Here is a 23,090-nt window from a genome sequence, read left to right as displayed (position 1 = left end):
AAGATGTCTTAAGCCCAAGAAAGGAAGTTAGAAGGCACAGTTTGGAGTCCAGCAGCCCCGGGTTTGACCCTCAAGTCTGCCCCTGTTAACAGCTTGGGGACCTTCATAGAGTAACTTGGCCACTCTGAAGCCGGTGGTCCTCATCATCAAGTAGGGATGACGCTGATGCGATGCTGGGCAAGTCATTGCCCACGTGGGGCCCCAGCACCTTCCAGGTAGGCTACAGACATGAGTCTGGTGGGCCATGAGTCCATGGGGTCACAAAGAGTCGGACACACTGAGCGACTAAGCAGCTGGTGGTACCCTGGTGGCTCAGACGGTAACGAATCCGCCTGCAGTGCAGGAGACCCGGGTTCAATAACTGGGTCAGGAAGATCCTTGGAGAAGGGAAAGGCTACCCACTCCAGTATTCTTGCCTGGAGAATTCTATGGACGGAGGAGCCTGGTTGGCTACAGTCCAAGGGGTCACAAAGAGTCCGACGTGACTGAGCGACTAACAACACACATATTATGTGCATGCGTGCCTGTGACTGTTAACAATACACCCAAGGCACCCCCATCTCACAAAGCAGTTTCCTTCAAACTTCTCATGAGCCAACTCTTTTCTGCCAGCTTCTTAAAAGTTGACGTAGGTCACAACTGTGAGGACCACTGGGGCCAGGACCAGGGCTGGAAGCGTGTAAGGTGCTAGAAGAGCCCTGTGGGTAGCCCGCCTTCACCCCATCTTCTCTCACCCATGACAGGAATTTCTTAAGTTCAAGTCACCTCCTGTCCAAGGACTCTCTCCTAGTGAAAATTCTTAAATATACAAGCAGCTTCATAAATAATATTAACCACCATGACATATACAATAGTCAACAACTGGAATTAACCTCTGCCTGGTAAACGACAGCACATATACTCAGACATTATAAAGCTCCTGAAAGAAAGTGGGGTGGGAGGTGGTTACCAAGTGTGAAAATACAAGGAAAACATGCTGGTTAGCATGTCCAATGATAAGAGTAAAATATAAAATTGTTTATTCAGGATGGTTTAAATCAGTGTTGCCCTAGAGAAATATAATGCAAACCACATACTTAAATTTTAATTTTTGAATAGCCACACTTTAAAAAGTAAATATATATGAAATAAATTTAAATCATTTTATTTAGCTTCATATAACCAAAATAGCATCTCAACAGATTAAATATTAAGTTATTACTATTTTCTTTTTTTCTGGATCACGTCGTCAGAATTCAGCACATCTTTGAATTTATGTCTTTGAAATCATAACACATCTCAGTGTGGACTTGCCACATTCCAAGAACATAATATTAGCTACCTTACTAGACAGCACAGGTCTAACCCATCTAGAGATTTTTTTTTTTAAAGACTTAAGTATTAGGGTAAAAAAAAAGGCTGGAAGGAACTATCAAAATCTTAATGATCACAGATTTTTTTCTCTGAGTGGTGGTAATATGTATGTGATTTTTTCCCCCTTCTTCTTCTGTTTTCCAAAGTGTCTAAATAAAATGAATTCGTGTTACTTTTACAACAACAGTAAAGTCCATCTTTTCCATTTTAGAAGAGAAATGAGGGATTTAAAAGACCTGCCTGGGTGAACAACACCTGTCAAGCACTGATTTATTGATACCCCAAGAGAGCTGCCTCTGACCTCTGACCTTCTCCTTGCATACTGGTTGATTACTTTAGTGGGTAGGTAGGTAGGTAGGTTAGATGGATGGGAAAAGAGAACAAAGGAAGGAAAACAGTATTATTACTGGCCTTACAGGGGAAAACTAAACTCAGATCCTTGCTTCTAAATTCCAAAACTATCATTTATCAGCTGTATGATTTTAAACAAGCTATTTGACCTATCCACACTTTAATTTGTTCAAGTATAAAACGGTGCTTTAATTTTCTCAAGTGTAAAACAGCAATCATGATAGTAACTCCTTCACAGGGCTTTTTGGGAATGCAGTGAGATTATTTATACAGAGTATTCAACACCGTGTCTGTTGCACAGTCAGTGTTTCCAGAAACGCTGGCTGCTGTCCTCATGATGAACCTATGAGCAGTGGGGTCAGGCTGTCTGGCTCATAGAGTGATGGCACCCAGGATGCATGCTAGAGCCACGTGTCCCTGGGTCCCTCCTGTGGCTGCCGTCCCCTGCCCCATGGGTCGTAGCCACTGTGGAGCCGGTCCTCGGGTTTGTGTGTGGTCCCTTTGCTCGACACCTCACCCACCTCCCACCCGAAGACCCCAGTCCCCATGGCGTAGCCCCCGTACCTGTACCACGTCCGGCCTCACGTTGAAGGTGTACAGCCAGTCGCTGAAGTGAGGGTAGCTGTCGAGCTCCGAGGTCCTCTCGCCCGGAGCCACGCTCAGCTTGCAGTGCCACTGCTTGCAGATGTACCGGAGCAGCTTCGCCTGCGGGGAGCCCAGGACAGAAAAGCGGGTTCACTCGGGGCACGTGGACGTGATTCGGGGAGCTCTGGCAAACACGAGCCGTGAGATAAGGACGGGGGCCTGCCGGGTGGCCCCTCTGCTGCCATTCAAGCAGGGTGAAGCAGGAAACCGAGGCGGCAGGAGAAGAGGAGTAGGGTCTGGGAGAGCCAGCAGGGAAGCCTAGAGAACCAACCCCCACCCTCTGTCCCACCCAAGGCCGGCGGCCACACCACCCTCCCCACCTCCCACCAAGGACCACGCTCTTCAGAAAGTAATGGGCAAGACTGGGCAGAACAGAGAACGGGAAGAAGAAGGGCTTCCTGCTTGGGAGGAGGGGAGGGGTAGGGGCAGTCAGCGATGGATGATGTGAAAAACGCAGGGGCCTGGGGAGGATGAGTAACCTTCCACTTAAGAGACTTCCAGCCAAGAATCAGATTACCCGAGCTAGGACCCGAGGGCTCAGACACACCCGAGCCCTGTGACCTCAGACAAGCTACAGAACGCCCAGCCCCCAGGAAAGTCTCAGTTTCCTGCTCCAGAAAATGGGGGGTAAGAATAGAACCTCCTCTCAGGGAGGCTAAGAAGAAACGAAGCCCTCAGCATGAGTGCCCAGCCCACGGCACGCACATCCTGAGGGCCGGCCAGGCCGGTGGGCTGTGGCTCTATTGGCCAAGGTCCCTGACTGGGGTCCACCAAGAGGCTTTCAAGACCCGCTCCCTGACATGCATGCAAATTTCAGACACATGAATCTATGTGTTTTCCGGGCAAAGCCCATCCACGGGTTTCAAAAGAGTCTCAAAAGGCTAAAGCTGCAAATAATATAAGAGTAAATACTAGTATTCTGTTTGACAAATGCTGGGCCCGACAGCCTCACACCGTGCTGAGGAATGTGGAGGGGCAAGACCTTCAGGGCAGAGTGCAGCTGGGACTGATTAAGAAGAGGGAGTGGACTCAAACAGAGGGAAATGAGCGACAACCCAAAGAGGGAAGGTCCCACTGAGACTCAGCGACCCGGGGACCCCATGAGAGCTGCCGAGATGGCAACTCAGGAGCTTCCCCTCAAGACAAGCACCACCTTCAAAGTCTTGCATGAATGAACCCTGCCCTCGGGAGCCACTTCCCAGTACCTACTGCCCCCCCACCAGCCCCGAGAGTTTTTGCTATTGCTAATTCATTCCTTGTTCTTTTATCTGTAAATATCTCAGTGTGTCCAACTCTTTGGGACCCTATAGACCCTAGCCCGCCAGGCTCCTCTGTCCAAGGGATTCTCCAGATACTGGAGTGGGTGGCTGTGCCCTCCTCCAGGGGATCTTCCCAACCCAGAGATCGTCTCTTGTGTCTCCTGCATTGGCAGGCAGGTTCTTCATCACTAGCACCACCTGGGGAGCCCTTCTCCAAGTGTGACGAGAGGCCACTCCGAGTTCAGGACCTCAGCTTTCTTTTCCAGCCTCATCTCCATTCCACCCTACCCCTGACCCACCCAGTCGACTCTCCAGGTGAGCACTCACCTAGGACCTGGTCCTCAAATATTAATACTTTCTGTACGTCTGTACTCCTGGGCCTCTGCTCAAATGTCTGTAGCAGCTGGACGTCCTTCTCTCTTCCAGCCACAGTGTCCTTGGTCTGGTCAAGACCCCCTAGGCTAATTAGAATCCTCCCCGTTCTCCCCTTCCTAGTGCCCTGTCCACACCTCTCTGGGAGCCGCTATTACAGAGGGCCTCATGTTCAAGCTTCTAACCAGGTCCCCCCCTCCAGATGTGAGCTCCCAGGGCAGTGAACACAGCACAGATTTTGGAGTTGAACAGAATCTGGATTCAATACTGGAACTCCAACTGAAAATCTTAATTTATCCACTTAAAAAAAGAACTGTAATATATAGTAGAACTACATGTAACTTTGTTCTGTATTTTGCAATGTCTTGTAACATAAATGTGTTATCAGACTTTGATAATTTAATGTGTTATGTAAATGTGTTATCATACTTTCATAATTTTAAAAAAAGAAAAAAAAAGAATCTGATTCAGATCTAGTTTCTGTCATTTAACTGTGTGACCTTAGGAAAGTTCATTAATTTTCCTGAGTCTTGGTTCTCTCATCTGTACAAGAGCAAGGATGATTCCAGCTCACAGTCAGGTGGGAGGATTGAACTATAGTGTGGAAACTTCCCCCCAAAACTAGGTTGTAAAGTGAAGTCTCTAAGTCGTGTCCGACTCTTCTCGACCCCATGGACTGTAACCTATCAGGCTACTCTAACCATGGGATTTTCCAGGCAAGAATGCTGGAGTGGGTTGCTTAGTCCCCCATTATTATACATCAGGGCAGGAACTATGCCCACCGTGTTGGACTGTCCCCTCAAGCCTATTATTGCACCTGGCACATAATGTGTGCTCAAAGATGCCTGAGAAAGGAAGGAGAGAAGGAAATACAGGGGCCTTATCCCCACATTAAACAGTTTCCCACAGCCCGCCCTCCACTCCAAACTGCTCTCAAACCACAGCGTCAAATTGCTGACCAAAGATAGGGCAATAAATCAATTAACTGTGCAAAGTCAAAACCATTCTCTTCCGCATGAAGCAACAAGGTCGGGCTGCTGACATTGACATCAGCAGCAAAGAGGTCTATCCGTCCCCAGCCGGAGTGTTTCAAGGGCCACACCCCTGGGAGCCGATGAATAACCTGTTCATTGTGCTAAGACTTTGGCCAACACAGGGCAACATCAAGATCAGCCAACCTGGCCTTGGCAATGAGCCAGGATCTGGGGGCTTCTCTAGTTCAGCCCCATCACCAAGTCCAGCCCTTTTCAGCCTCCAGGCCCTCAGCCCTTGTCCTCTATCAGATCACACATTTAATATTTGGCTTGTCTTCTTCCTTCTTTAGATGGGAAAATCCCTGAGGCCAGGTGCCTAGTCTATGTTCTTGATCACCTGATCACCACTGTGTCCCCAGGAGCCAGCATAGCACCTGGCGTATGGTCTGCTATGGTAAAACCTTTGTTGAATGAATGAACAACTGAACACATATTACATTCTGTAGCCCTGACAGGCACTCATGTTTATTAAAATGAGAGTTGAAAACAAACGTCAGTTGGACAAGTGATGGCTCAGGAAAGTCTCAAAAATCAGAGTGGGTTCCCCTGAAGCGGAGTGAAAGGTTTCTTTTTTTAAAGGCTGCTAGAGGTCCTCACTGGTCTTCCCAGGTGGCTCAGATGGTAAAGAATCTGCCTGCAATTCGGGAGGCGCAGGTTTGATCCCTGGGTGGGGAAGATCCCCTGGAGAAGGGAATGGTAACCCACTCCAGTATTCTTGCCTGGAGAATCCCATGGACAGAGGAGCCTGGCAGGCTACAGTCCATGGGGTTGCAAAGAGTCGGACACAACTCAGCAATTAACACTTTCATTTTTTTTCAGAGTTCCTGTCAAAAGGCAGCCAGAGTGACTAGTGGGTAGGACCCAGCAGAACTTAAAGGAATTCCTCACTGTACCCAGGTGACAATCCATAGCCCTGGCTGGCCGTGAAGACCAGGAAGGAGAATGAGTCATGGGCAAGGGGGGGTTGGTGTCCTGAAGCTTGGAAAGAAGAAACGACACCTGCAGATTTGTGTTCTGCTGGAGGAGGTGTCCGGCGTGCTGCGCACAGTGCCTACCCAAGCAAAATAAGACTGCTCTCACTTTTTGGAAAGTTGGCCACAGTTGTAGAACCACCCAGGGGTTATTTTCCCAGACAAACCACAGCGGGCTGGCCAGCCCAGCCCTAGGGGCCTCCACCAGGGCCTTTCATGGGTAGCGTCATTTTCTCTTAACCACAAAACCGCCAGATAGAAATTCCAGAAGGGAAGAACACCTGGGGTTTCAGCAATGGGACCCAGCGGCGAGAGGGAAAGAGTCATCAGCACCATGGCCACAGGGGCGGACCGAGGCTGGAACGAAAGTCTCCGTCCGCCTCTGATACTCTTTCACGTCATGAGCATGCATCCTGCGCCTGCCCTGAGGCTCAGTCAGACTTAAAGAAGGAGCAGAAGAGCATCAAGTCAGCCGACAAACAGCCGCTGGGTATCACCAAGACATGACGCATGGCAAGTGTTCACCGAGTGTCCGAGGCTCAAAGATCTGGGCTCCGGTTCCAGTTCTGACATGTAAGATCAAGGCTCTTGGGGAAATCTCCCTTAGCTCAGCTTCAATCTTACCATAAAACGGTATTGTTTTAGAGAAGCTGGAGTCAAAATAACTATATGTGAAAGAGCTTGGAACAACACCACCAACAAAAACACAAGCCCCAGAAGGTTTCCACCGGTTACACCAAACACACCCAAGACGCAGTGTAGCTCCGAGGAAGACCTTGGCTCTCGGGACACAGAGACCTGGCCTCCAAGCCCCTCCCCATCACCCTCCCCCAGCAGTGAACACAGATGTAACCTGTCAGCCTCAGCTCCCCACCTGTAAAATGGGGCTGATTTCCCAAAGGGCTACTGTGACGATTTACATGAGAAAATCCGGATGTAAAACGTTCGGCAAAGTGCCAGGCCCTCCCAGAGTCCCAGGACGTGCCATCTCAAGCAGGGCAGGCGGGCCAGTCTATAAGGACAGAGGTGACAGGCATAAATGGGCAACGAATCCCAGCACAGGCGGAGAGGGACACCAGACTCCCATGTACAACAGTGAGCTCTCTCAATTATGCAGATCACCTCAATCCTCAATCAGCAACCCTGGTAGTAATCATAATCGTATCTATTTTTTCTCCATATATGCAGCTTGTAAAAATCCTGGTTCCCCTCCAAGGATCAAACCCACACCCCCTCCATTGGCAGCTTGGAGTCTCAACCACTGGACCGCCAGGCAAGTCTCTCTCTTCTATTTACTTAGTACATTATCCTCTTCTCTCCCTGGGTTCTCAATGAAAATTCCAGGAGGTAAGCATGGTGTCCCAACATTCACACAACCCCAAAGCCCCTAAGCAGAGCATTTTCCCACAGAATAGCTCTGTACAACCAAAAAGGTCACAATCCATTCAGACTCTTGATGGGAGACAAGAAGAGCGATGTCAAGATGTGGGTGCTGGGCAGCCTACCTGGCTCAATCGGATCCAGTCATGTCCAGACTGTCCCAGGCAGTGAGTCCTCTGAATAAAAGCCACAGACTGCCCTACATTCTCCACGCTCTCCAGCCACGATGGGCCGCCACCGCCTCTGGTCCTCTGTGCAAGAACCTACCCTCTGGGCTACACCTGACCCCTGCTCTGAAATCATTAAAACCAACTACCACCCTGCCCGATGCCAGGGGACTGCCCCTTTCAAGGAGACCCTACCATGCTTTGCAGAGTGAAGCGAGGCCCCTGCAGGCCCCTGCACACCTCCACCCCTTCCCCCGGCTCACTCAGCCCTCCAGCCAGCAGGGACAGTTCACAGACCAGCCTCCAGCTCACCCACACCTATGGGACCCTGACTCCTTCCTCCTAGGTGGGCTGCACGAAATATTCTTAAGAGGACGTCCATGGCAGTCTTTGCTAGTGCCATATTCCTGTGCTTTCATGCATGCTAAGTCACTTCAGTCATGTCCGACTCTGCAACGCCCATGGATCTCAGCCCTCCAGATTCCTCTGTCCATGGGATTCTCCAAGCAAGAATACTAGAGTAGGTTGCCAAGCCCTCCTCCAGAGGATCTTCCCGACCCAGGAATCGAACCCATGTCTCTTTTGTCTCCTGCAACTGGCAGGAGGGTTCTTTACCACTAGTGCCAGCTGGGAAGCCCAGGTCCCTGTCTAACCCATCCCAAACTTTAGGAAGTCGCCAAAGCTCTCAGGACTTACTCCAGCCTTCCCCGGACAGTCCCTGAAGCTGCAGCTCCTTCCTGGGCACCAGCCAGGTCTGCCAGGGCCTCGGGCGGCTCCTCTTACTTCTCCCATCTCCTCCCCGAAACTGGAGTGCGCTTCTGGAGACCCCCGGCTAACCCCGCCAGCTAAGCAGTCTGGTCTGGTTGCCATGGCCAACATGTTGCGAAATTATTTCTGAGATAGTAAGGAAGGCTCTGGAGGTCATGACTCGGCTGACGGCTCCCCTGTGGGTGTGACCAGGAGCTTGGCTTCAAGAGTGCCTCAGCCCTGGCACTGCTGAGTCCCACGGATCTCTCAAGGGTACCCGGGGGGCTGCCGTGAGCAGGCAAGGGGCAGAGCCAGCATGCCAGGGAAAGTGGGGATGAGCAGAGGAGAAAGTGACCTCAGTTCCCAAACTGGGCATTTCGCAACCAGCCATCCTTCGCTCCCTCCACCCCACGCACCCGTGGTCTCCCTCCAGGAGAAGCTGCCAGACACGTGCATTTGTTACAGAGACACTCTCCCCGCCAAGCCTCCCGCCAGTAACCCTGCCCTGACGTCAAACTCGGAGTCGGGGAACTTCAAACACAAACAAACAAGTCTGCCCCAGACCACAAGTGGAGCCGTTCCCAAGGAGGCCAGGGGTGAGAAGGCCACAGCTGGAAACTCAGGGCCTCCCGCCCTCTTCCTTGGCTCCAGTGGGGCTGCGAACTCTGGGGCCTGACAACCAGCGGCAAATGGGAGCTTCAAACCCCCCGACCAAGACAAAATAGGATCAGTCTTTGGTTTTGCTGATGGCTGAGAGTACCAGGGGCCATTATAGCAGAGGGTGCAGGGAGACCCTGCCCAGAGGCGATGATGACTTTGTTAAGTTCCTCTGCGCAATTAGCATCCCCATTAGATAGCAACGCCCATTCTAATTGCTCTGGTGCTGGGTGTTAAGTAGGCAGGAAAAGAGGGACTGATTAGGCTCAGAAGTATCCAAGAGGCTTCTGGGGAAAGAGGGAGCTTGAGCCAGGCTAGGGTGGACAGCCAAGGAGCCTCGTTTTCTCGGCAACACCTGCCATTCCACTGAGGTCCTGAGACTCAGAAGGAAAGGTTTCCAAGAGAAAGGCATTCCCTTGACCTACATATCCTAAGACAGCTGCTACCTGAGAGGCCAAGGGTGGGCCAAGTGAATGTGCTCTAGAAAGCAACGCTGGCCTTAAAAAGCCAGTGCGTGAGCAGTCTTGGGGCTGCCGTGGTAGGTTTGCTTCCCACGTCAATTCAACACTACAAGCGCCCAATACCCCCATGGGCTTTTCAGAACCAGCAGTCCTCAGGGGCTGCGGGAACATACTGGACTAAATCACGAGAAAGCCAAACACCTGCTTCAACCCCTAACTGCCCTGGGCCTGAAATGACAACACAAGGGAAGGAAGAAGAACCTCTATACATCACCCATTCGTTCAACAAATCATCGGGAAAGTTGGTCCGGGCTCCCAGCACCGAGAGGCACTGCGACATGGCCATAAGCAGCCTGGCGCATAAGCTTGAAGAACTGATGTGTGAGATGAGCCATCAACTAGTGACAGATGTGTCCACAGACAGATCTGACCGGACGGGGGGAGACAAAGAAAGGGGAGCAGGTATGTCCATCGTCGGAGCATCCCTGATGGCCCCAACACTTAGCGCGTCTGCTGAGCAGCCGTCAGGAGACACAGGGGTTGAGGCACCCACAAACCAGACCCCTTAATCGACACAGCCTGTGTCTCAACTCAAACATACTCCACATGCCTGTCTGAAGTTCACCAGCCCACAGAGCACGGCTTAGCTCTCAAGCCCTGGATGACAAGAGGAAATCCCAGAGAGTTCCTGACACTGCACACCAGAAGGGACCCGGATGTGAGTTATCAAGCAGAGACCTGGAAAAAAGGCAGAGGCTGCACCTAACGGCAAAGGCGGGTTCTTGCCAGTGGGCCCACTTCAAACCCTGATCTGAAAGCGCCTGCAATGTGTATACTGGGGAGGCAGGTCTTTCTTTCCAGAAACACAACTGTTTGCCTAGCGACTGAGACCGTCACAGAAAAGGATAAAGAACCGTGCAGGGGTGAGCGGCCAGGGCAGGGGAGCTCCTCAAATACCTGGGGCTGACAAATGTGATAGCCATCTCCCCTGGCATGATGGGTGCCATGTTAGGTGCTGCTCACTACCCATCTGATAGCCATGCCTGACCTCTTCTGCACTCACAGGCCGATTTTGTTTAGGGCAGCACCATGCCCGGTGATGAACTGATCCGAGTCAGCGGTTCTCAACCCTGACTTTACATCCACATAATCAACCTAGGATGGGATCCAGCACGGCTCTTTCATGATCGGGGCCCACCTCCAGCTTCCTTTGAAATTAACTATGTATGACAGGTCTGGTCAACGAGATACGAGGGCGTGTCCACTGGAAATGCCGGGAAAGTGTTTCCCTCACAAGTGGGGCAGTCTCTGGGGCTTCCCACAGCCCTGCTTTGAAGATTAGAATAGCCAAGAGTTGTCCAAAGACACCTCTGTCCAGCTGCTAAACACATGAGCCACCTAACTCCAAACTTCTCATTGCAGGAGAGACATCAGAGACTGTTTGTGGAACTCACATTTTCTGTTACTTGCGGTCGAAAGCAGTCTTTACTGCTAACATTTATTAAGCTTGCACTATCTCAAGTTCAGTTCAGTCGCTCAGTTGTGTCCAACTCTTTGCGACCCCATGAATTGCAGCACGCCAGGCCTCCCTGTCCATCACCAACTCCCGGAGTTCACTCAAACTCACGTCCATCGAGCTGGTGATGCCATCCAGCCATCTCATCCTCTGTTGTCCCCTTCTCCTGCCCCCAATCCCTCCCAGCACCATCTCAAACCTCCTTCTAAAATCTTGTAAGTCTTCCTGTTTGCTTCTGGAAAACCTACAGAAGGAAAAAAAAGGTATCTCTCCATTCTTCTTGGGGTCCCGTGCAATCCACAAGCATTCCTCCAAACGTCTTCGCAAATTTCAAAGAGCAGCTACATTTTTATTAAGCCCAAGTTAGCCTTTTTTTTTTCTTTTTTGGTTTGTACTTTTTATTTTCTTGCCATGACCACTCTGAGGGAGGGACCACGTGGAGAGACTCTGAGCCTGTACAGAGAGGGAGGGTGGGGCCCTCCAGATGGGGACAGCTGATGCCACATGGAGTATGCCACCTGGGTCCTGCCACAGAGGTCTGTGGGATCCCAGGGGGACTGGGTCTGTGGGGTGGGGGGGCTGAAATCCTAGAAAGACATCAAAGAGGAGATAATCCCCGAAATGGATTCAATAGGTTGGGGTGGGGTGTGGAGTGTGACACACGGACAGAAGGTAAGGGGCAGGGACGACACCCAGGTGGGGGGCAGAGCGGAGGCAAGGCCAGTCACAAGAAAACCTTTATGGGGAAAAAAAGAAAGGGATATATTTATATGGCAAGTAGCCAGAGACTAGTGGGGATGGGGAAGACGGGAGAGCAAAGTCAGCCAGGGGGCAGACCCCTCTTGCAGACCCCAGAAGGTTCTGGAAGGTCCAGGAAGGCCACACTAAGGCATCTGCACTCAATCTTGCAGGCGTGGGGAGGAATACAAAGGCAGAAACGTGGTCAGATCTGCATTTTTGAATGATCATTCTGGAAACCATGTGGAGGACAGATTGAAGTGGGTGTGGAGAAACCAGAAACAGGGAAGCCAATTAAGCAGCCAAGGCAATTCAGCAAATGAGAACAAAAGGTAATTTAGTCAGTGGCTGTGTGGGTGAAAAGGAAGGAGCAGATTCTAGAGATGTTTTATTAGCATTTTTACTCTAAGACAAGACTTCCCTGCTTGCTCCTCCAGAGAATTTCTGGCATACCAGCACCCTGGAATGCAGGAAGCCCGTGAGCTGAATTTCTCCAACAAATGAGTCAACACGTGTTTGACTTCTTGGAGCTCGGTGCTTCAGGGGGGAGGGGGCCGGCTACCCATCAGAAGCCTTCAGGCCCCAAGGTCTAACTTGGCCCAGGCACCTCAGCCCAGGTGGCTCCCCACTTGAGGTCTGCCCCCTTCTCCACCTCCCAGGCAGAGGGGTGCCCTGCACCCACCAAAGGTAAAAGTCATTCCCCAGAATCCCCATCTTCAGCTCCTCCTGAAACCCCCAGAGGAGATCAGACAGAAAGAGGCTGGAGAGACGCAGAAACTGCCAGAGCAGCCAGCTCCAGGAGGAGCATCGCCAGCCTGCCCGCTCCAGGCCACACGCAGAGCACTGCATCCCCTTCAAGGAGAGCTGCCCAGGTGTTCCTGCAAGAGAAAGAGGGAGCTCTCCCCATCTTCAATGGAAAGATCATGGGGATCAGAGCCAGAGAGATACTCAAGTTCAAATCTCACCCCCACCTCCTACCAGCTCAAGGACTGCAGGCCATGGCCCATGTCCCTGAGCCATCATTTCCTCTCTTGTAAATGAGGGGAAAGATCGGCCTCCAAAGATCACCATGGAGACAAAACGTATCCAGCAGCTGGAATGCCCATATGCAGCCAGTATGCCCGCAGGCACCTGCATATATCTACTCCCATCTCCCATCTCTGTGGCCTTAGTCATGGGTAAGGCTGTGGCTTTGATGACTGGCAGGGAGCCCAGGACAGGGGGTGGGGGGAGATCCCAAAAGGTGAGTGTCCAAATGGCCGGGGTGGATTACTGATCTGCTGAGATACCTGCAGGCTCCCATGGAACAAAGCAGAGATCTGATTGTAGAAACAGTTCTGAGCACAAGGTGGGGGGTGGGGTGGGGTCAGCATTACCCCCACTTTTACAATCCATTCTCTACCGTCAAGGTCTAAGCAACACCTCTGACACTGAACCACCACCTTGAGCTCCAGGTGAGACCAGGATGCCCCACTAGTGATGTGACTGTCCGTTCTAGCTTGAAGCGCACCCAAGAGATGACATTGGATCGTGTGCAGATCAGGTATCTTGGGCAGATGCCTCCCACCCATCACAGTTTACAGCCCTCATCCTAACCTACCCTCCCCACGGGCCCACGAGGACCATCCTCATCCCCAAGACTCAGAGGCTAAGTGACATCCCTCAGATCACACGGCCTTTACTGCATTGAGGCAGCAACTCCACACCCATGCTTTTAGATATATGTGTGTGTGTGTGTGTGTGTATTTTACATATATATGTGTGTTTTATTTATGTATTTATGTATTTTTATTTATATATGTATATATACACATATATGTTTTATATATATATGTATTTTATATACATAAATATATGTGTTTGGAGAAGGGAATGGCAACCCACTCCAGTATTCCTGCCTGGAGAATCCCATGGACAGAGGAGCCTGGCAGGCTACATATAGTTCATGGGGTCACAAAGAGTCGGACATGACTGAGGGACTAACATATATACATATATATTATTTTAGACGTATTCCCAGAGAATGACCTATCGGTAGGAATCAGGGTTTTTTCCTGTTTTCTTTGGCCACCCTGCGGCATGGAGGATCTTAATTCCCTGACCAAGAATCACACCTGTGCTCCCTGCAATGAAAGCTTGGAGTCTTAACCACTGAACCACCAGGGAAGTCCCCACCGCCATGATCTTCAGTCCAGTTGTCAGTGCTTTCACCCCTCCCCCAAGCCCCCAGAGTAGACAAAATGGTTTTAAGTTAATAGACTAAAAACCAGCACGCAGCTGAAACAGTGGGACTCCCTGGGGCCACTCCCGGCTGGGACTCCTCAGACATCTCTCAGGAAAGGAAGACCGGGGGTGCTTGGCAAGTGTATCCACACCTCTTTTCACCAGGGATCTGCCAAGGCCATTCGACTACCCACAGCCTTCTCTGTTATAAAATCTTCCCAGCTCTCTTCTTAAGAGACCGTTTTATCTGGGCAGAGCAAGATAAGGACATACAGGGCTTAGGTAACACAAGAAAGAAATCGGACCTGGAACCCAGGAACGGAATTGCAGTGGGGTTGAGGTGACATCAGCTCTGGGACCACCCTCTCCAGCGCACAAAGGCTCAGAGATACAGGGTGTCTGTCCCTAAGCCCTGTGCACGTCCCTCAGCTGTAACGGGGCTGACATCACCAACACTATGGAGAGTGAGAAAGGGCTCAGACAGCAGAATGTCACTACTGAGCCATCCCAGGAATGCCAGCCCAGCTCTCCCTAGAGGGATGGTCAGACCTGGGTTCACATCCCAGCTCTACTGCTGGACAGTTGCCTGAGTCCAGTTATTCAGCCGTTCTATGCCTTAGTTTCCTCATCTGTAAAATGGAGGAATAACAGGACCACCTTCATGGCAGGAGATGTACGATGCCCGGCACTAGGCTTCAGTATCAGTAGCTCGCGTGCTTAGTCGTGTCCGACTCTTTGCGACTCTGTGGACTGTAGCCAGGTTCCTCTGTCCATGGAATTTTCCAGGCAAGAATACTGGAGTGAGTTGCCATTTCCTCCTCCACGGGATCTTCCCGACCCAGGGAGCGAACCCTCATCTCTTGCGTCTCCTGCACTGGCAGGCAGGTTCTTTACCACTAGTGCCACCCGGGAAGCCCAGCACTAGGCCTGGTAGATGGTTAATACTCACAGCCAGACATCTTTATCAAGAAAATGCTCTCTTTGAAAATAGTTAAATTTAGTTAAAATTCTGACTTGTTGATTCCCTTAAGATTCTTGAGCATGTTCCTGAGCAAGTCCATACACATGGCAAATTGCAAGCTATTTTCATGTGTCCCCCTAAAAGGGGCAAATGCAGACAGGGCCAGGAGAGGCTGGAACACACTCACCCCAGAGCCTTCCTGACCCTACTAATACTGACAGGTCAAGAGCAGGCAACACAAGCGGACCTGTTCTGACAGGTGCCCCAGTGAGTTGACCGAGCAGCAGAGTGAGACAAACCAGGACAGCTATTAAGATGCAGGCAACCTGAGGTGGCAAGCCCAGGAGGGCCTGGGAGGGGTGGGCACGGTGGCCACCAGGCCTGGCACACAGGCTGTCACAGGAGCTGTCCTCCAGGCCGGGGCAGAGGTGACACAGCTCTCACACACACACACACACACACCTGCCATCCTAGACAAGCTATGGCTGAACAAAGAGGGACCCCATTTCAAAATAAACAGAGCAGGTGGGCTGCCAACTGCCCAGGAAATCAACTAACCGCAACTTGTTGAAGAAACTAGATAATAATAGCGAACACTGACAAGGAGTCCATCATGTGCCAAGCATTGGTTTAATTGGTATATATGGCTTCCCTGGTGGCTCAGACGGTAAAGAATCCGCCTGCAACGCAACAGACCCAGGTTCAGTCCCTGGGTCGGGAAGATCCCCTGGAGGAGGAAATGGCAACCCACTCCAGTATTCTTGCCCGGGAAATCCCATGGCCAGAGGAGGCTGGCGGGCTACGGTCCATGGGGCTGCAGAGTCGGACAGGACTGAGCCCACAACGCAAATGAAGCACAAAGAGCGGTCTCAAGTCACACAAGTAGGAAGTGGCAGAGCAGGGACTTGAACCCAGGTCCTTTAACTGCTGAGTCCACGATCTGCCCCTGGGCTCTGCTACCTCCAGGAGTGCCTGAGCTGTTTGAGGCCCCTACCAGAGTCAGGCCAGTGCTGGCCACCGTGGTAGGAGGATTCTCATTTATACAAGGACCCACCGAGCTGGTCATGCCAACAGCCGACTTAAACCTGGTGGGGGGGTGGGGGTGGAGCTGATGCCCCATGCTGGGTTTGACCTTATAGAACACCCCAGCCCAAACCTACAGTTCAGACAAGGACCTTCCCACCATGCAGACAGACACATCAGCGACACACTGCGTACAAACCCAGGCGAGGCTCTGCTGCCTGGCCAGCAGGCCTGGGGAACCTGCGGAACCCAGGAGAGAACCCACGAGTCTCCACCCGCTTCCTCGGCACAGCTCCCTCCTCTGGGGCCTGGCCAGCCATCTCCTACTCCCTCCTAGCTGTCCACAGAAAGAACCAGACCAAAAGCCTACTGCTGGGTCCCCGATGGCAGGAGCTCTGCATATCTGGCCTTCTGATGCAACTGCTCGAGGTGGAGAGATACACACAGGCTCTTGGATAAGGACCGGTTTCACTCACACACAGAACTCGGGGGCAAGTGGTGAGCTCTGAGGGCCGGGCTGTACCGGCGGCCCACACCACAGGGCAGGACGGCACACGTCTCACACTCTGAGGAGGCGAGTTCTCCCATGGCCCATTTCCAGGTGACCCAGATACTCTAATTCCCCATCCAGGTGGAGGAGGGCTCACCTGCACAGAGCACAACCTGGAAAAATCCTAGAGGGCTCTGGACCTCCTGCCCAGCAGTCTTTTCAGCCAGCCCCCACCGAGGACCGAGGCGGGGGTCGGCAGGGGGCTCAATTGGCAAAACCTGACCCTTCTTGAGATTTCTCGCATCCTTTTAAGTCACAAAAATCCAAGAATTTTCTACAATGAGAAGAACCTTCAAGATGGCCTCACTCATGGGGACTTCCCTGGTGGTCCTGTGATTAAGAATTCACCTTGCAATGCAGAGGACATGAGTTCAATCCCTGGTCAGGGAACTAAGATCCCACATGCCGTGGAGCCACTAAGCCTGTGTACCCCAAATAGACCATCTTCACGGCAAGGAAAGATCCTACATGATGCAACCAGGACCTGGGGCAGCCAAATTAATTAATTAATATTTTACAAAGATGGATACCCAGCAACAACAACAAAAAACAAAATGAGGTCCAGAGAGGGGCAGTGACTTGTCAAAGAAACACAGGAAGTTAGAAGGCAATGCCAGGACAGAAACCAGGCCCCCAGGCTCCTACCCAGGGCTCTTTTCTCCTTACCGGACAATAGAAGGTCTGGGTTCAACTTGCTGTATGAGAGAGACGCTTGGCTGGGCCTCCAGTTCTCTAGTTTTTATTTAGCAAATTAGGGACTGTTTAAAGAAGTTTATACACGTTAACTCATTTCATCAGAGGAGCAAGATGTTATTACCATCCCCACTTGGGGATGAAAGTAAGACACAGAGATAAAGTAACTGTCGGGGGCAGGATGTGAACTCAGACAGTGTTACTCCACCTCCAGGGCCTGGACCGTTGGCCCAGGCTGCATTTGTGACTGCAGCCCCTCACAGTAAACAGTTGGTTAGGACAGCTGTTCTTCAGAAAAGCAGGGCCCCAAAGATGACTCCAGGACTGTGCCCATCCCAGCAGCTCCCCTGGATTTGCCCAGAGAATGCAGGGAACAGACCTGCCACCCAGGATGCAAGTCTGGGACCAGCCAGAGAAGGGACTCTGTAAACTCCGGTGTGTGTGTGTGTGTGTTAGTCGCTCAGTCGTGTCCAACTCTTTACAGCCCCTATGGACTGTAGCCCACCGGGCTCCCCATGGAATTTTCTAGGCCAGAATACTGGAGTGGATAGCTATTCCCTTCTCCAGGGGATCTTCCTGACCCAGGGATCGAACCCCGGGTCTCCTGCATTGTAGGTGGATTCTTTACCAACTGAGCCACCAGGAAAGTCCGTAAACTCCTGGGGGGCCTGGAATGCGGGGACCAGAGTTTGCAGCTGGGAAGAGCAGCGTGGTCAGGTCTGAGGCCGGTGGCCCTCCCAAGGCTGGCCACCCCTCCCCTGCACCCCGGGCCTAGAAGGAGAGGAGCAACCGCTGTGCAGCCCCCAGGCCCTGACCCCAGGGGCCATGATTCTGCACTCTTGTGCAGACTCCTCGAGGCTCAAGCACTTGAGTCTTCTTCCTGAAAAAGGAAGCCATTTCTCAACGGGGTTGCTACACGCGGATACTGAGAAACACAAGCCGAGAGGCAAACGGGGCACCGGCCCCAAAGGGAAGAGACTGAGGGGGAGGGGCTGGCGTGGGCTGGTGAGCCTGAACGTGCCCTCGTGAAACACGAGGAGACAATGTGCCTGATCTTGTCCACTCCTGTTCACCACTGACACGATGGGAACAACCCAAAGACCCAATCGCAGAAGCATGGCTGAGTAGGTTATGGTAAAACCACTTAAAGTATTACAAAACCATTGAACGCGCTGACGAGAAACATGGGAAGTTTTTTGTATCATTCTATTGAGAAGGCAGGAAAAAAGAACTGCACTATAGATGTTGGGGGAAAAACATAAAACATTTTTGCCTAGAAAATGCATCTATAAGAAACATCTATCGCCAAGTGAGTTGAGTATGGGGGGCGGGGAGGGAGAGCTGTAGGTAATCTTTTCTTCTCCTTCTCTGTTTTCCAAATGTTCTATAATTACCATATCCTGATTTTATTAATATAAGGCGATTGACAATTATAATACATTTTGCTTTTTTTTTTAGTATTTATTTATTTAATTATTTGACCGCACCGGGTCTTAGTTTCAGCATGCAGGGTCTCTAGTTGTGGCATGCAGGACCTTGTCCTATAGTGGCAACAAGTGAAGTCTTAGCTGCAGCATGTGGGGTCTAGTCCTCTGACCAGGGATCAGACCCAGGCCCCCTGCATCAGGAGCTCAGAGTCTTAGCCACTGGACCTCCAGGCAAGTCCCATTAATAATACATTTTAAATTGTCAAAAGAGGGTGGTGGTGATTCTCTTCCAGCAAAAAGACAAAAAGTCTGGGTAGGCAGCCAACCTCAAGTCCTATCCGGAGCAGAGCCCTGCCCGGAGCGGCCACACCCAGCCTTCCCACAAAGGTTGCCACAGCTGGTTACTCCACCTGCCTGGCTGGGTCTCAGATGGAGCAAAAAACTCACTGATTCCGAAGGAAAAGGGGAGGAAGGGAAGAAAACAATTTGATGAGATGGCATTCATTTCACCACAACTTTTAACTTAATTTTTAAGAACAGTCTGTGTCCATTTAAGAATATGGAGTACCCACTATGCCACGCCCTACAGGTAATACAGAAACGAGTAAGACCCATTTCCCACCTGAAAGACTAGATTCTAACAGGGGCCGAGGATACCAAGTGACAACACAGAAGGGTATTTGACAAGTTGTTCTACGATGTGAGCTGTAGTGAGAATTCAGAGATGAGAAAATAAAACATCATTTCCAGCTTCTGAGAAACAGCAGACAAGGGTTCGTGGCCAAGGTGGGCTTTGAATTTGGTCTTGGAGAAAGAGCGGGTGTCCAGAAAAGGGTCAGGAAGATAAGCCAGGTAAATACACGTGCTTACCTCAAAAGAAAGTTACAGATGGAAGCAAACCTCTCCACCTGAATTATAAGCAAGGAAGTGCAAAATGAAAACAAATGGCAGGGTGACTCCGAAAAGTCCCTGGCTGGGCTGTGGTGGGAGCGCTGAGCTGAGCGGTATAGCCTTGCTGGATGGCAGCCAAGAAATACGACTCTGCAGCAGCAGCTTGCAAATCGGCACGCACACTTTGAGCCAGCAAGTCCATTTCTAGGAATTTATCCTAAAGAAACAATTAAGCATGAGCTGAAGGCTATTCACGGAAGTGTAACTTAAAATAGCCAACCATAGGGAAGTGGGTAACTAAATTCTGATATGTTTATATAGCAACTAAAAAAAAAATCCCATTTTCAAAGAACATTTAATGACATGGACAATGTCCATGATATAGCAACTTAACAGCTCGAGAGAATCTATTTTCAGCATAAACCCCTCCCCAAATTAACTTTTTAAAATTTTAAAGCATTATTTTTCTTTTTTCACCTTTATAGAAGTCAATTTATATCTTGTAGCAAAATAAATATATCAAAACTTTGACACTGGAAATATAGTCTATGTTGATGTTTTTACTTTCTGGTATTTTTCCTATAATGACATTTGTATAATGTTATTCCAAATGAAAGTATAAGATATGTTAGATGGGTTTTCAATGGGGCGAGAAGGGGGCATTACAGACAGAACACAGCAGAAAGCAGAAGTTGAGAAATATGGGAATTCCTGTGGAGGAAAAATGGCTGAACTTTGCAAGATAGAGCTCAGTTTAAGTGCTGGATCCATTATTTTCTAATTGTGTGACCTTCAACAAAGTACTGAACAGAACGCCTCTTGAGCTTCGGTCTCCTTCAAAGACATCATCTTAAACAAGGGAAGGCCCAACTTAAACAAAGCACCGACTTAATACGCTGGCCAGGGGCCCCCATCAACGCTCTCTCAGAAGTTTGTACATTTAGAGCCCTTTCTACCAACCATGAAACAAAATCCATTTTGGCTCTGTTTTTTATTGTTGTTGTGTGTGTGTTTTATATTCATCTATTTGTTTGGTTGTGCCAGGTCTTATTCGTAGCATGCGGGATCTTCACTCTTCATCACGGCATATGGGATCTGGTTCCCTGGCCAGAGATCAAACCCGGGCCCCCTGCATTGGGTGTGCAGAGTCTTAGCCACTGGACTACCAGGAAAGTCTCCAAAATTCACTTTGGATGCACACAGGTAAGGCAGGAATTCTCATTTATAAGACACACCAGGTATGTAATGAGAGCATTTGGGGAATACAAAGAAGTGTTACATTAGAAGCCAGTATGTAACGCATCCCAATTTCAGAAATAGTAAACTCTGACAAGATATTTGTCTAAAATCAAGAAAATATGAAAATCTCTCTCTTCTAAAGATGGTGATGACCAGGTGAAGCCTTTGGTCACAACTCAAGCATTAATGTCATCCGAATGCTGCTTAATGGGTCTGAATTGTGTCCAAAATGAGGAAATAGACAAGAAAGTCAGATTCCAGTTCCTAAGCAGACTGCAGGGGTGAGACTCCACCTTCCACAGAAAGTCTGGATTAGAGCGCACCACTCTTTTTCTCTCCGGAATCTGCCTATATTTCCCCAATTCAACACTAAAACAGAATTGAGGCAAAATTCTCTTCCCAGCCTACCTGGGGTACCCTAGTCCCGACCACCCCATCTTCTTTCAGATGAAAAAGGCACCAAAAATGCCAAGGTCAGCTGCCTTGGGGGTAAGAAGCCACACCCTGGAAAAGCTTAAGCTTTGGAAAGAATCTTTTGGAAAGAAATGCAAGCTCAGGGAACAAATTATAAATAATCCAGAGCCTCAACCCCTCCCAATGCCAGGCTTTGGCAAATCCAACAAGATAAGCCTTCAGAAGAAGAGACCCAGGAGGCTTGGTTCATTCTCAATTATGTATGATCACAGCAGCTAACCCTTGCTGCTGCTACTGCTGCTAAGTCGCTTCTGTGCGACCCCATAGACGGCAGCCCACAAGGCTCCCCCGTGCCTGGGATTCTCAAGGCGAGAACACTGGAGTGGGTTCCCATTTCCTTCTCCAAGGCATGAAAGGGAAAAGTGAAAGTGAAGTCTCTCGGTCGTGTCCGACTCCTAGTGACCCCATGGACTGCAGCCCTCCAGGCTCCTCCATCCATGGGATTTCCAGGCAAGAGTACTGGAGTGGGGTGCCATTGCCTTCTCCAAGCTAACCCTTACGCAGTGGTTATTACATGACAGGTGCCGTTCTGAGCACTTTACATACAGTAACTCACTGATGCTCACAATAGAAGAAGAGACACGCATAAAGAGGGCAAGCAACTCGCCTGGGGTCAGGCCCAGAACCAGCCCATCCAGGGCCTTTGTGCAAGCTGGAAGAGAGTACCCCTACCTCTAGAGAGACGCAGCACAGCCCTACACAGCACACACACCTGGCAACTGGAGACAGTCTGGATTTCAGCATCCTCTCACCTCCTTGTGCAGTGCACAACCCTTGACTGTATCAGAAGTCATGCAGCGCTTCCCTAATGGCACAGTAGATAAGCATCCACCAGCCAACGCAGAGGACACAGGTTCCATCCCTGGTCTGGGAAGATTCCACATGCCACAAAGCACCTAAGGGCGTGCACCACAACTACTGAGCCAGAGTGCTGCAAGTCCTGAAGCTGTGAGACAAGATACACAGAAGCACTGATTTGGTGACTAAGTCACAGTTATTTTACTTTGCTGATGTCATTGTGAATGAAGCTTAACTTAATTTTAACTAATAGTCCATCTAAAGCAGTCTCGGTCAATAATATCAACATTCATATCTGAGGGCCCCTGGCTGCTTATTTGTCAATTCCCCCCATGAGATTATTAGCAACTAAATGATAGGAACATGTCTCTCACTTTTTACATAAAACATTTCAAACATCCCCCCAAAAAGTGCAACATAACATACCTTCACCACCAGATTTAACAAATGTTAACACTTTATCACATTTGTTTCAGACATTTTTAGTAAGAAATGAAACATTATAATTGAGGTTAAAAATCCCTTATAGTCCTTCCTAGAGCCTTTTTTTTTTTGGCTGTGCTACTTAGTGCCTTTTTTGTTTTTTGGCGGTACTGGGCCTTAGATGCTGCATATGGAATCTAATTCCCTGACCAGGGATTGAACCCAGGCCCTCTGCATTGGGAGCTCGAAGTCTTAACCACTGGACCACCAGGGAAGTGCTCCTAGAGCCTTTTAACCTTGCCTGGAAAATCCCATGGACGGAGGAGCCTGGTGGGCTGCAGTCCATGGGGTCGCTAAGAGTCGGACACGACTGAGCGACTTCACTTTCACTTTTCACTTTCATGCATTGGAGAAGGAAATGGCAACCCATTCCAGTGTTCTTGCCTGGAGAAACCCAGGGACGGGGGAGCCTGGTGGGCTGCTGTCTATGGGGTCGCACAGAGTCGGACATGACTGAAGCGACTTAGCAGCAGCAGCAGCAGCAGTGCCTCTATAGGCAACCACTAGGGTGAAGCTAATGGGTATTCTTCCTGTCAAGGATTTTATAGTTTTGCTCCATCGTTTTGATTGTTTTAACTTACAAATGGTCATGATGACTACACATATACTATAACTTGACTTTCTACCCATCTTTCTCTTAAAGTAGCCAGGCTGATTCATGTTAGGTTTAACCTCTG

General features: G+C 50.1%; 1 protein-coding gene across 3 annotated transcripts in view; it reads right to left on the bottom strand.

Annotated features, from left to right (window-relative positions):
- The window catches only part of KSR1 (kinase suppressor of ras 1), a 161,864-nt gene that overhangs the window by 69,793 nt on the left and 68,981 nt on the right, over positions 1–23,090 (bottom strand). For all 3 annotated transcript variants that reach the window (XM_061390477.1, XM_061390478.1, XM_061390479.1), the window contains exon 2: positions 2,269–2,409. In XM_061390477.1, coding sequence (XP_061246461.1) covers positions 2,269–2,409 — 141 coding nt within the window. The remainder of the gene's footprint in view (positions 1–2,268; positions 2,410–23,090) is intronic.

This window comes from Bos javanicus, chromosome 19, assembly GCF_032452875.1.
Source record: "Bos javanicus breed banteng chromosome 19, ARS-OSU_banteng_1.0, whole genome shotgun sequence".
Taxonomy (NCBI): Eukaryota; Metazoa; Chordata; class Mammalia; order Artiodactyla; family Bovidae; genus Bos; species Bos javanicus.
This window is presented reverse-complemented; position numbering and strand designations above follow the sequence as displayed.